A 15282-nucleotide genomic window follows, 5' to 3' on the forward strand; every position below is an offset into this window, starting at 1 on the left:
TCAGGATGAATTGTACTCGATTGTTTATTGTTTTGTAGTGGGCGGGGGAGGGATGAGCATGGCCCGGCCAATCACCGGCGCCGTGTTGTAAGATCGACGGCAGCTTTCGAGCTCGGGCGAAAGGAGGGCGGGGTCCGCTGGTCACGCGCTTGGTTAGGGAATGACATCATCGCTTAGCGCGCGGCAACCGAGCTTGGTAGTGGGGGCGCGGCCTGCGGTGGCGGGAGGAAGGACTTCGGGGTTGGGGGGAGGAAGGAGGCGGGGAGAAGGAGGAGAATCGGAGGTGCGCGAGGCGGCGCTTTGAACAAATGGGGTTGGCTCGTGAGTCGCGCGGAGAGTCGCTTTCCCGCGCTCTCCCTCTCTCGCGCCCGCGGGTGCACGGCGCGTGGGGTGGAAACCTTCCGCTCTGTATGTGTGTGTGGGGGGGGGGACCTGGAGGGGGGGGGACCCAAAGCCTCGGAGGGGGTTGAGTGCGAGAAGCACGTGTCTTCCCCCCACCCTAAGACCCGTGTTTGAGGACATTCCCGCCCAATTGCTCGGAAGGCGAGTGCCCTTGATAAGCCTGCAAGATCGGACTCTCAGAGCTGTCCAGGCGGGCTTCTCTTCCCCGTCTTCTGTCTCTGCCTGGGAACCACCAGCGGAAGAAAGTTAGAGGCTAGTAACAAGAGGGGGAGGCGCCGGTAGCGCCAGATTGGCCCTTCAAATTAAGTCTTCCTCCAATGATCGCTTCCCCAACCCACCGTTTGCCTGACCCAAGCGCGAAGGAGTTGTATTATTATTGGGGTTTTTTTCCCAGGGTTTCAGGATCCTGGGGCGTCTGTCTTGCTTAACTTCGCTGCTTCAAAGCGCCAAGGCAAAACGGAGCGCCTTCTGATTGCTGCGTGAAATACTTGGATTATGCGGGGCGCTAATGGTTAATAATCATGCCTTAATCGTAATCAAAGATGATTATTCCTATTTTAAGTGTGAGCAAACAGAGGCTGGAACTGGTTTGGTCACTTGTGCAAGGTCACATAAGTGGCATTGCACAAAACTAGGCTCGGCATAATAGTGTACGATATGGGTTTCCTCGTCCAGGAGACTGGCTGTCATCTGGTCCTCCCCCCACCCCTCCCGGTGAGAGAAGCAGGTCAATCACATCCACAACACACTCCGTTCAACAGTTCCAAGAAAGCTCCACACCCATTTTATTGTACACGTTGTGCACTGACAATAAAGGTTTGATTTGCATCACTCAGGTGACCACATAGATAAACCTCCAAGTGGCCTTAACAACTCGCTAAAAGAATGCAGATGACCAGCTGTCTGCAAGGAGTCTAAATCCTTCCATTCCCCACCAGCGGGTCAGAGCTGAAGAAGCTTCTTGAATGAGAAGCAAAATGTCTTCAAAGAAAAACCAGAAAATCCAGTTGCCTCTTGAAAGAGCACCTTTGGGACAACCATGACCTGGATGACTAAGAATAGTCATAGACAGGCCAATTACATACTAAAAGCTCTTGCTACAGATACTCTCCCAGCTTTTCTACTGTAAGCGCTGTTAGAATAAGGTAGTTAGAATAATCAGGAAAGGAGGCTCACGGTGATTTGAAAAGGCCATTATTATAACCTCCCATACTTCAGATGAATATAACAAGTACTCTAAGTACTCTTATTGCTGTGTTTTTATCTGAATGGATGAAATATTAAATACTGAAATCTTAAAATGAATTGGGAAAGGAGATCTCTGCAACCCAATTCCATCCCTCATCATCTAGACCAGGGGTGTCAAACTGGCAGTCCGTGGCCCACATGAGTCACGTGGAGACCACGCCCACCCCAGCTCCACGAATGGGGAAAACGTTGGGAGACATCACGTGACACCGTGACATAGCGAGTTTGACACCTGCGATCTAGACTATATTGTATCTAATCATAGCTGTAGCTGTAATCAATGAGCTACAATAAGAAACAATGTATGTGCAATTGTGATAGAAAACAATTCCTTTCAGTAATTGGCCAATAGCACTATTGTGAATAATTTCTAAAAATGATTACTTAGGAATTTTACTGGTGCAACTTACTTGGAGATTGCAAACCTACTCAGCCTCTCCCAGCCATCTTCTAACTAAAGTTGTAATGCTTATCAGAAAAACTGGGTCAGTCCATAATATCAGGCTGTCAAATATTTGAGTGATTTAAAATAGGAAAACTTTTGAAGGGCAATTAGCCAACACTGTCATATTGGCCTCAGGACACGAGATGAAAGTACTGTAGTAGGGTTTGCCTTCCTGTTTCCCTCCCTCATGCCATTCCTGCTTTTATTTCTATGTCACTTAATGATTGCCACATTATATTTAGCCACAGTGTGTTTAGTCCTGATTTACTGAATAAACTACATTTGGTTACTCAAGCAAACCACATTATGGCTTGGATGATTCAGGCTTCTGTAAGTACAATCCATCTCTTCTGGGCCTGTCCCATCATTGCATTACAGGGCTCTTCACCCATTCTTGAATTGCCACAAAACTATGCTATTATAAAATCTACTCTTCCTGTTGTCAATACCCAGACTATCTTTATCTCCCTTTATTCCCTACCCGCTTGGGCGATATAGTTAAGAAAGACACCAAAGATAGCAGAACAGAAATAACTCAAGACAAGGAGGAAGCAGACTCTGCCATCATTATTGACGAATCTCGCAAAGCTGAAAAATGTAATTGAACACTGGAGGAGGAATATTATGTGAATGTAACAAAAATAGGGAAATTAGCAGATAAGAAAAAAAAGTTAAGTAGAATTTCACAGTTTCTGGACATTACAGTCAGGTAAAGCGGGGTGGTTAGTTCATTAAAAAGTAAAATGCTCACAAATGCCCATTTCATAATAATTTCATTGTTAGAATGTGCCATCTTCCACATCCAAAAAAAGGATGGATCTCGTGTTCCCGCAGGAGAGAAATTGATTTGAAAAATGGCATTTCAAAAATTCCCAGACAGAAAGTGGTAACAGAAGAAGAGAAGGATTGTGGTAGAAATTGGCTAGTGGCCAGAGGAGAAAAACCAGCATATTCCCAAAAGATGCTTGCTAAACATGCCCATAGCAATAAAACTGATGTTACTTCTGAAAATGGATTCCAGATGAAATTATACAGATTTTAACATATTGAAGCTTGGTGGAGTAATGTTGGTTTAAAGAGAGAAATGCTACTTACCGGTATATATTGTTAGATAGAAAAAACGTCTATGGCCAGTGTCTAATTAACCAGAAAAACTGAGATTGATAAGGGCAGCATAGTTGCATTGCAAATAGGACCAAAACCATCCCCTATTTCCATTTCCATCCCCTCTCTCAAAGAGCTCCACCCCTCTTGGGCAGAAATACAATAGCTGCCTTACTGAACACACATTTCTCAGGCATTGAATAACATCTGTCTAGTAATAATTGAACTGTATTTGATTGCAGACAAATACCTCTGCACCAATTTTATCTGGAGAGCATTGAGTGCTGCGATTTAAGGTGTATATTTTTGACTTTTCATATTTGGCACTCATCCGGGTTAATTGTTGATGCAGTACAAAACTGTGAGCAGGTTTCCTTACCTATCTTGTTGACCCTTCGCTATTGGTATATCCATGTCACATATTCTGTTATTGATCGGTTTGAAGATCACTAATCTAGTCTTTTCAATGCTTTCTAGTAGAACAACCTTATTGAAGTCATTGGAGGGGGGGGGGTAATTCAGAAGTTCTTTATATTCCCCTCTTTGTCCCATTAGGGATATGTGTGTGTGTGTATGCAAGGACACATATTCTATTTTGGTTCTTCATTTTGTCTAATGTATAACCTTTCTTCAAGAAGGCACTAGAGATGGCCCCTGGCTCCAAATTTAACCAGTTGGTTTAATGCTCCTATCACAGTAATGACATACTTTATCTCAGTGGAACAAGCACCTAGTCCAAGACCTTGAATAATAAGATAGTTGTGTGTTGTATAGCAGGAAAATTCTTGACCTAATCACCCAGGTTCCACTTCCTTTCAAATTGTTCCAATTTCCCCCCCAATTTTTTAGAAGATGCTATGGGAGACAATGAACCAAACCAATATAAGATTATTGTAAAAGAATGTTTTTTCACAATTTTAAAAGGGCTGTTGGTTTTTTAGTATTTCTCAGATTAGGTCTAATTTTGAAAGATAAAGGACAAAGAGAAAAGTATCAAATTCTACCTTCAACAGATGAAGAGATTGTCGAGCATAGAATAGTGTAGAGTAGTGGAAAGCTCATGTAGGTCACTGTTTAGGTTTATAGTATATTTCCTTGATGGCGAACCTATGGCACGTGTGCCACAGGTGGCAAGTGGAGCCATTTGTTAGGGCATGCCAGACGTTACCTTGTCAGCTCCAGCGCACACCAGCTGACTTTGGCCTTCATTTTTGGCCGTTTTTCTCCCTTTGGAGGCTTTCCTGAAGCCTCAGGAGGGTGAAAAACAACCCAATGCGCAAACCAGAAGTTCAGGAACTGACTTCGGCTTGCGCGTTGGGCCATTTTTCACCCTCTGGAAGCTTCAGGGAAGCCTCCTGAAGCTTCCGGAGGGCCTCCAGGAGGGGGAGGCTGTTTTCACGGTCCCCAGGCTCCTAGAAAAACCTCTGGAGCTGGGGAGTGCGAAAAATGGGCCCATTGCGTGCAAAAAGTGGGGGGAGGATGGGGGTTGCGTGCGCATGCGCAGAGGTGGGGTGGGGTTGCACACATAGAATTATGGGTGTGGCCACACCCACGCACGACTCCCCTGCGCTTCCCCTCCTTTTGGCACGCAATGGCAAAAAGGTTAGCCATCACTGGTATATTCCATCCAAGAGCTGAAAACAGTGAAAATACTGTTTCCTCCTTCCTCAGTATAACAGCTCTGTGGGATAGGTTGGGGTGGGACAATGCTGCTGAAGCAAAGGGAACTTCTATGGCCAAGGGTGGCCCTGAACTGGGCCTCCCCTCTGCCAATACAACATCTTAATCACAACACCAAACTGGTGTATTCATAACATCACTTCTGTTTATTATTTGCATGAATTATTTGGACTGTGATGCAATCAGCGCTTACTCAAGATAGCTACATTATTTGTTTCCTATGCACATGAAATTTAACCACCCCCTTAAACTCCCCCAATTTATGTCAATAAAGCAGATAGTTCTGAACACACATTAATTTACAAGTAAATTATCAGCAGTCGGTGGGGATTTTGATGAAAGAAATGCATATCTATGGGATTTTTAAAATTAGATACCCTGAAAATGACAAGTCTAATGGGAACCTGCGAAAACCTTATCAAGTTTTAAAACCTTAAATATAGTAGTAATAGCTATACAAAATGTCAATTAAAGTTGGCACGTATATGCAATCCCATGAAAGGTAGTACCTGCTACCATCTGGATACATGGTATATTTTAACAGACAAAGCTAACTCTGAATGATGTTTGGACTTTTCCCTTCTGTGAAATGATCTCCACCAATCCACGAGTGGTCAGAACAATTTCCTAACATGAAATTTACTGTCTGCTTTATTAGTCCCCTGTCTGGCCTATAGTCTCTTTTTTATATCACTGAACTTCCTCCAGAGTAACATGTGGGACATGTGTGTGTTGAAACTGCCTTCAGGCAACAGCAGTCATAGGCAAAGGGGAAAAAATGGCTTTAGCCTCAATACCAATAAGAATGCCTCATGGATGAAATAGGGAAGAGACAGAGGTTCTATCATGGGGATACAGTAATAAAAAAGTTGCCAGGACTTATTTTCCCTGCAGATAGGCGAAAGAAAAAGTACGGAAAGTGCCTCTTTCAGGGTTTCCCTGTTGTATTCACGAAGTATTCTTTAAACTATCCTTTCACAACTAAGTGTGCCCCAGATGCACTGAAATATTCCATAATCCCTATATAACCTCTGAAATCCGGCACATCTTAAGGTATTATACTGGGGAAAGCTACTTTAGAAAGAGAATTTTCTAAAAGAAATAACCCCTTGGGAAGTTATTTTAACTAGGGTACTCTCCAATAGGATCATCAAATGATATATAAACTGTACTGGAGACATGCCAGTTGGATACATGTATTCAGAGTTAAGAAGTAAACATCTCCAGTATGCCTAAAATATAGAGTTTGTCTCAATTATTAATCGCTAATAATTACATATGAGTTCATGTTCTTGAAAATATCTTAGATTTTTGGTGAGCTAAAATACATGGTGAAAAACGTTTATTCTAGAAACTTCACCAGGACACACATTAATAATATTGTGATGTAGTGTTCTTAATCGATGAAATATTCTAATGAAATCTAAGAGCAAGCCTTTAGTGGCTGAAAGATTGAGCTGATGTGATTGCCAAAATAAAGTGTGCTTATGTGTTTCTGTAGGAGATGTGATAATGTGTAACTTTTTCCCACTAAAAGTAATTATAAGTCATGATTATGTAAAATGTAATTGCCTAGCCAGTATTTCATGACCTAATGATGTTCTAAAGTTTTTGTACTCAGTTTGATTTTATAGTGATTTGCTGCTTGGCAATTAACCTCCTTCACCCCAGGCATTCTAAGTGTAATTGTTTAACAAAAATATGCAGAGGAATAGGTGGAATATCATTTTAGTATAAGAAAATATTTCCTACCTGGGGCCTTCTGTATGTTAAGATTTTACTGCCAGCATAGTCTTAGCAGAAAAACCTGCCTGGCTCCACATTTCAAGTGTCACATCATTCTCTAGTAATTTTGAACTTCTAAACCAGCGTTTGTTATAGGAGCAATTATATCAAGACATCTGACTAAAAAGTGGAAATAGAAAATTCCCGTCTAAACATAATCTACCAATTAACAAAGACAGTGTTAAAATTTCCAAGCTAAAAGTGGCCTAGTCTTTGTGATTGACTACACATATGCCTTAACACATCTTAGAAATGGCTCAATAGAATACACAGTAGTGGAAAGCTTTAACAGTTACCAATTTCCAAAAGAAAAGGCACGTTTTTCCAACTCACCCATGCTTCGTATAAAACGAGAGAACTGCAGAATTTTGCTCTGTATCGTAATATAGGACAGAGTGATCAACATGGACCTGCGGAGGTACTATATGCATTCCAAAAGTCTCTGCTAAAGTCAGGGGAATAGAGTAAAAAAAAGCGAAATATAATGCCGAAGAACCGTAGAGGTACATCATCGTGGTGTTTTTTTTAAACTGCAATCGAGAAAATTGATTTTCGGAATATATTTTCCTCTTTATGCCCAGGTTTCTGGTTGCAACATCGTATACGGCTAGTTCAATAATAACAGCGATCTTCTGGCGGCGGAGGAATTAAAGAAAGATGCGCCGAGAAGGGCGCCAAGTTGGCTGACGGACCCTCAGCTAGCCGGGCGGGGGGTGTATTATGTAGTACTGAGAGCCGGAGCTCTCTCGCCTCTTCGCCCGCCTCCTTTGTGGGCGGGGATCGGCTGCGACAGGGTTAGGTTGCGTCTCCCTGCGTGTGTCTATAACTTTGTGTTGCCGCTCCTGGTTGTTAGGAGAAGGAATGTGGAAGTCGGCGGAGGGGAGGGCGACAGGTTGCTCGAGGGAACGGCGGCAGCTCCAGGGTTTCTCTTCCGCCGCTGCTCCGCCGCTTGCTTTCTCTCCGGGGAGGGAGCGTGCTGCCAACGGTGGGGTTTCCCCCCTCATTTTAATGCTGCTTCTGCTACTTAAAGTGGAACGACTCGGGAACGGCTCCAAAATCAAGAATCCTGCAGCAGCAGCAGCAGCAGCGGTAGAATCGGCGCCTCGTTTTCCTCCGGTGCAGTTCGAGCTGGATTTTCCGCCTGCTCAACGCGCCCGGCTTTGAGCTTCGCCTTCCAGACCGCTGTTTCTCGCTTACTCCTTTCGTTCGCCCTGCCTGCTTGACCTCTCGCCCTGCCTTTTCCCCCCTTTTTTTTGGAGGACGCTTTTTTTTTTAAATGACTTGAGTGGAGGGGGAGGGGGGAACTGTCAAGATGGCAGCAGCAGCGGCGGCAGGAGCGAGGAGGTTATGAATGTGGTGGTGTTGCCGCCGCCGATGCTGGAGCGAAACCCTGGCAGCCCGCGGAGGACTTGGGTTCCCGGACCTGTTGGAAGATCGGCGATTTAACTTGTTTGAATTCTCCGCGTCACTTTTTTCTTTTACGCCGAGGGAGAGGATTTAAAAGAAGGAGAAGAGAGAAGGACGGGCGTTTTAAGTTTTCCTCTCCTTGTTCAAAAAAGAAAGCGGGGGGACTGGATTCTCTTCCCTGCCGCCCTTCACCGCTTTCGGATTTCTTTTCTTTTTCGGAGGAGGAAAAAAGAGCGATCCCAAATGGGGCAGCGGCGATCGGATGGGTGTTAAGGCTTCGGTGCTCTCCGTGAAGGCGCTGGGAAGTCGGTGGGAAGAAGGGCTTGTAAGAACGAAGGCGCCCATCAAACCAGCAACAGAGACTCGCGAACATCTTTTTTTTTAAAAATAATGATGATGCTGGGGGTCGTGTGAATGGTGGGTCTCTTTAACAGCTACAGAGCGATGCTATTGGAGGACTCGGGCGCGTAGCGAAAGATAAACAAACGCGCGGGCGCAGAGCCGCGATTTGATTCCAAGCTCCGCCGTCTTTGGAAATGCTTCCCAAATCGGTCAGCCTCAAAGGGCAGCGGAAAGAGAGCTGACCTGGAACCCGGAGAGCCGCGGATCGCTTGCGGATCGCCTTAGAACTTTTCCTTTCTCCGGCGGGGGAGACGGGAGAGAAAGAGAGAGAGAGAGAGGTGGCGGGCAGGAAGGAGGAGGCGGCCGGACCTTGAATGGAGAGCGGCGTGCTTGCTGGAGCTCGCTAATCTCTAGCAGGGAGCTGGGCGAGGAGAAGAGACCGGAGCGTGGATCGGGTTCCCGTCTGACAGCGGGAAGGACTGAAGGGATCGCCTCAAAAGCGGGGGGAGGCCAAGATGGCTGAAGTGTCTCCCCCCGCGCCCTTGTCCCCTCTGGACGTGGAGTTGGACCCGGAGTTCGAGCCCCAGAGCCGTCCTCGCTCTTGTACGTGGCCCCTGCAAAGGCCCGAGCTCCAAACGAGCCCGGCCAAGCCTTCGGGAGACGCGGCCGCCGACGCCGCCTCCATGATTCCCGAAGAGGACGACGACGCTGACGACGAGGAGCAAGGGGGCACCTCCGCCGTTACCGTCTCCGCCGGCGGCGGCGACGCTCTCGCTTCGGAGGACACGGCCCGTCTGCTGGTTCCCTTCTCCGGACTGCCCGGGGAGGGATCTGGCGCCTCTGCTTTGAACGGCGGGCAGCAGCCTCAGCCAGTGGCGGCGGGAACAGCGGCCGCGCCGCGAAAATGCTCGTCCCGGAGAAACGCGTGGGGGAACTTATCGTACGCGGACCTGATCACTCGCGCCATTCAGAGCTCGCCGGAGAAGCGCCTCACCCTGTCCCAAATCTACGAGTGGATGGTGCGCTGCGTGCCCTACTTCAAGGATAAGGGCGACAGCAACAGCTCGGCTGGCTGGAAGGTAAGCGGGGACTGCGAAAAAAGTGGGGAGAGGCGCATGAAAGGGTGGCCGGAGTTTAGCGAAGCCCACGGACGCGTGGATTGTACAGCTACGGCTGGACTCTTACCAGCCTCGCATATTCCTGGTTCCCAATTAGTGCTGGGATGAATGGAAGAGCCTGTTTCCCGTGGTCGAGTACGGTACATGCGGCATCTGCCGGTGCCTTTCTCCCAGCTTTCGGCTGCAGCCTCAGAATTGCATTCGGTCGCGGTTTTTCCAAAGGGCGGGAAAAATACCCTCGCTTTTACAATGCTTTTTTTCTTTAAACTATGATTTTCATGGAGAATAAAGTGGTGCAAGTCTGTTAAGAATATCCCCCTTTGGTCCATTCAACTGACTAGCTAAGATGGTTGAACTCATAAAATAAATGAAAGATGAGTTGTGATTATCACTCAAACCACTTTTTGACACAATTAGAAAGCTAGGGTTTTTGTTTTTTTTAATTTTTTAAAAAGTGGATGTTTCTATAACAAGAGGCGCTTTACTCCTCCCTTAGTCTATTTGCACAACAAATAGACTAAGACTGTTTCCATTATTAGTTCAGGCTGGTTGTCAAATGTGAGTTTAAAAAGTGCTTATTATTGAATGAAAGATGCATGATGATGATCGGACAGCTGCTCCCTGTATGTAGCACTTTGTCCATGCGCCCTGCCGAAGGATTTAGTTCAGGCTTAAGCCTCGCAACTACTGCAGGACCAGTGAAGATAACACAGGGTGTACAGAGTGCACAACTGCTGCTGTGTTATCAGTCCAAAAGGAAGAACAGGTCTTTCCCAAGAAGTGGGTTGCAATGGGTCCTCCGAGGATATTTCCACAGAGGCACCTTTGCTCCTAATTTCTAGGAATGACGTCAAATTCATCTTATTTCAAATTCATCTTATTCTGCCTAGTGCGTGAGATTGAATGTTAGTGACATTGGTAAAGACAAAACGCTAGGTAGGGGGAACAGAATAATTCTGTGATATAATTCTCTTTTCTCCTTGCTATGTGCTCTCTAGTCGCAGCTGCTGTTCCCTAGTCTTAGCTGAGCTGAATATAATCCACAACTGTCAGCAGCGAAGTAGAGAGCTTCTAACTTACTATATCAACAATGAGTGTGTTAGGTAGTATCAATAAAATTTCAAAGCTTTGCATTAAAACAAAAGAAGGATAGAAGGTATATTATAATATCCGTCAAGTTTAGATGGCAGTGAATGCATGCATGTGCCTTTTGTGAGTTATTTGGCTACATAGGAAATTGATTTCCCCCTCCCCAATTTTAATTGCTATATGAGGACAGCCTCTCCTTTGTCATTATGCGCAATCAGGTTCTGAAGTTATTCACACCTGAAATCTTTTCTTGTTATTCTTGTTGAAAGGACTTTTAAGTTGCTGATATTTTCTCTGACATTCTTATGACGTTAAGAGGTCCTGTGTATATTTAGCCTATAGTGCAGTGTTTCTCAACCTTGGTGACTTTAAGTCCTGTGGACTTCAACTCTCAGAATCCCCCAGAATTCTGGAAGTTGAAGTCCACAGGACTTAAAGTCGCCAAGGTTGAGAAACACTGCATAGTGGGTTCAGTATCTGAGAGATTGTAATGTAGGAGTGGATTTTATTTTTCTATTGCGCAAGGTGCAAAATTAGAACAGTTATGTTAAAACTACAAGTAGTCTTTGACTTACAACAGTTCATTTAGTGACAGTTCAAACTTACAAAGGGACTGAAAAAAGTGACTTAGGACCGTTTTTCACAGTTAATGACCTTTGCAGCATCCCCAGGAACATGTGATCAAAATTCAGATGTTTGGTTCATATTTATGACAGTTGCAATGTCCCAAGGTCATCTGATCACCTTTTGCGACCTTCTGACAAACGAAGTCAATGGGGAAGCCAAATTCATTTAACGACCAGGTTACTAATTTATCAACTGCAGTGATTTACTTAACAACTGAGGAAAGAAAGGTTCTCTAATGGGGCAAAACTCACTTACAAATGTCTCACCTAACAGTAGAAATGTTGGGCTCAATTGTGGTTGTAATTTGAGGACTACCTGTACAAGTGAGTTGGTTTATTCTAGACATCAGGAGGATATTCATAACTGTACGAGTAATCAGCCAGTAGACCAGGCTGTCACTTGAAGTGGCGATTCACGTTTTCCCTTAACAGGATCGTCAAGATTGGCTAGATGGTCATCTTCAGAGATGCTCTAGCGAATCCTGCTCTGAAGCAGAGGTTGGATTGGATGGCCTCCAAGAGCTATTACCTTTTGATACTCTGACTATAGAAAGCTGTGTCCGCTGTTCATTTCAGAATTTAAATTCACTGTTGGGAAAAAATGAAACATAACAAATGTAAATAGAGATATTGTTTTTTTTTAAAGTGATAAGTATAGCCACAAGTGTTGCAAAAATATAATACTAATCAATTTAAAAATCTGGCAGCATCTATTTTGATCTATTTTGCTTGGTTATTACATGGAAACATTGGTAGCTATCTAAGAATGAGAGAGGTTCTCTTATACGGTCATATTATACGTTAGGTATTTTTATTTATTTTTATATCCCACCTTTATTATTTTTTAAAATAATTCAAGGCGGCAAATATACTCAACACATTTCCTCTTCCTATTTTCCCCACAGCAACAACACCTTGAGGTGGGTTGGGCAGAGAGAGAAAAATTGGCCCAAAGTCATCTAGCTGGCTTTCATGGATAAGATAAGAAACTCACGGTCTCTTGCTTTCTAGCCAGGTGCCATAACCACTAGGCCACACTGCCTCTATACTTGTTTCTGTCAGATAAAGGAATTTTCTAAAGTTTTTTTTAAAAAATAATGTAAAAAAGTTGAACTTACAATCTAACTCTGTAACAAATAGTTGTTATACCCGTCTTTTTCTGGTAATAGTTTACTGGTGAATTGTATTGGGCATGGAACACTGACATGGTTTTATTTTTTTATTTTAAACCCACGTACTGCTCTTGCAAAGCATGCTCTTTTACATATGTGGCATGCAGGTCGTTGTTTGTACCAAAGATAGTTTAATTTCACTCAGCCCAAAATGGCATCGAATGGGATTCTGATTTGATCCCTGCTGCTTTGGAAACAAATTCATTTTCGGGAAGGCCTTATGAGACATTATAGACCAATGGTTCTCAACCTGTGGATCGGGACCCCTTTGGGGGTCGAACGACCCTTTCACAGGGGTCGCCTAAGACTATCGGAAAACACATATTTTCGATGGTCTTAGGAACCGAGACACCAATTTTATGGTTGGGGGTCACCACAACATGAGGAACTGTATTAAAGGGTATGGCATTGGGAAGGTTGAGAACCACTGTTATAGACTATATGTCCCATTGACTTACATAGGGATAGCTTCATAATGTATAAGCCAGGCTATAGTTGAAGAGTGTGTACGGATTTGTTGTTTGAGTATATTGTTCACATGGACAAATGGAATACTAGATACCTATCAACTTTTGGTTTTTTTTTAAAAAAAATTGTTTTAGACACAGCAATGCACAGCCCGTCTCTTGCCTGCCCACTTCTCTTTTTGAAACATTCATGGCCTTTTTCAACTTTAAGTGTTTGTTTTAAGTACTATAGCTAAAAGGCTGCTGATTTCAAGAAGAAACCTAGGATTATTAAGTGCCTTACTTTCTGTGCCATTCCTGCGTTCAAGATTACAACTTTTGAAAGTGGTTTTTGTAAAGCAGATGGTGAAATAGCTCACAGCTTTTTCATGTATTATAGCATTTGCCCTTTAAGGCATGTCTATATGTGGTTCTGTGTTAAAATAAATCTTAAATGTGCTCATCTAATATATCCCCCTCCTCCCACAGCTCATGTTCCACTCTTACATCAGTCCAATCATTCAGGGGCACATATGTGGTGGAAAGAAAGAACCATCAATGTAGGGCTCTACTGGGGAATTTGCAGTTCTAGAGATACTGTTGGACAACAATATCCAATATTTTTTCTCCTTTGAACGCAATTGCTAGGACTGCAGAGAGCTATACTTCACCAATATCCCATTAGCTCCGCACCTTTGTCAAAAAGGAACAATTTGTGGGGTAGCGAGAAGTCTGATGAGATTTACGTTCAAATCTCACATAGCCACAAAACTTGCTGTGAGACCTTTTCTTCTTCTTTTTTTGCCTGACCTCACAGGTTTGTTGTGAAGTTAAACTGCATAGAGTAACAGAAGTGTGCTTCAAGGTGCTTATGGCCCGTTCCACTTCACACCAGTCAGCCATTATTTTCATGGATTGGAAATGATGCAATTTCACCTTTTGAAGAAGTACAAAACGAAATTATAATGCTATAATAAATGCTCTGTACTCCTCTGTTTAACTATACTTCCTCTTTTTGTTATCTAGGCACTGGCTTTCGTTATAATAAAGATAAATATTGTGGTTTACTTGAGTCTCCTTGCACAGAACTTGCTTGGATGGACATTGTACTATAATACGCCTAAAGTATGAAAGCCAAATCTTTGCCATTGGTCTTAGTCAAAATCTATGGGGGACTATGACATTTGAGAAATCAGTATATTGGTCTTATTTCTTGTCTTGATAAGCCTTGAAGATTTTGTATTCTACGATGAAATTGTCTTGAGTTTTTCCATAACATTCATTTTTTAAAAAAAGCAAGGCCATTGTTTTGATTTGTGCTTTATATTTTCATATTTGTGATATTTGAGGATACTTTATTTTAAGAAGAGTTAACATGTAGAAACTTGGAAGGAAAATATAATAATGGTATAAAATAAAATTCACTGCAATATTAAATGAAGAATAATGTCAGTTCTCAATTTTCTGTTCCAAAAATGGAAACAGCTAAATATTGGGACACATGTAGCACCTACTGCTAAAAATGTAATGAAATCATACGTTAATTGCATAGTTTGTGTGTTCCTTTTGAGGATCTTCACTTTATGGGACTAAAGAAGACTAGATTTACACAATGGAAACAAGTACTTTGGAAATTTTCTGCAGATCATATTTCTATTATTAACCTATATGAGTCTCAATTTTTCAATTGGGCACCCAAAAGAAATTCAAGTGTAAATGAAAAATTTCTATAGTCCTAAAAATGTGCATAATTTCTGTAGTCGGAGAGGTGTGCATAATTTCTGTATCATTTTAATTCAGTGGGAACATTAAAAAAATGAAAGAACAAAAGTTTAAAAACTTTGGAAAGCTATGTCACAAAATATATATATTTCTGTTTTTGTATTTTTATACTCATTACCATGTAGAAGAGTGATTTGTGCAGGTAATAAGAATCATAAATGTGACCCAAAAATCCTCTAAGAGTTTAGGTACAGGTCGGGAAAAATGCTTTTCTAGTTGGTATTATTCTGAAAATGTCGGTTGTGGAGTAATAGGTTGGAGCCTTATCTGTAATAACAAACTTAGCCTTAAACTTCTGGTTAAAAATTCTGGAAATTAATCCCAATGCATCTAGAGACCGCTAGTCCTCAAAATACTAACATTAATTAGATAATAGAATATACCTGAAAAATAAGTCAATTTAAAGTTTTAAAGTGATTTTGATTTCATCAATAAGTGTTCAAACTAATTAAAATGTCACGAAATCCAGTCTTTAGACTCATGTTAGTTCCAAAACTTCTCAGTGTCTTCACATATGCTCATACTTGAAGATGAAATCAAGTGACAAATGCAAACAACTCTTCCTTCTTCCACCCTGTTCCAGTTTTTATGTGTTTTGGTAGTCTCAAACTGAATTTAATCCATTTTGCAAAACCA

General features: G+C 42.8%; 1 protein-coding gene across 2 annotated transcripts in view; it reads left to right on the forward strand.

Annotated features, from left to right (window-relative positions):
* Positions 1-7476: 7476 nt before the first annotated feature.
* Positions 7477-15282, forward strand: part of FOXO3 (forkhead box O3) — a 160536-nt gene continuing 152730 nt past the window's right edge. For both annotated transcript variants that reach the window (XR_014174515.1, XM_081942861.1), the window contains exon 1: positions 7477-9492. Coding sequence is in view for 1 of the 2 variants with exons in the window: in XM_081942861.1 (XP_081798987.1) it covers positions 8929-9492 (564 nt within the window). In the remaining variant the exon portion in view is untranslated. The remainder of the gene's footprint in view (positions 9493-15282) is intronic.

Source organism: Natrix helvetica (assembly GCF_964273705.1).
Source record: "Natrix helvetica genome assembly, chromosome: 2".
NCBI classification, from domain to species: domain Eukaryota; kingdom Metazoa; phylum Chordata; class Lepidosauria; order Squamata; family Natricidae; genus Natrix; species Natrix helvetica.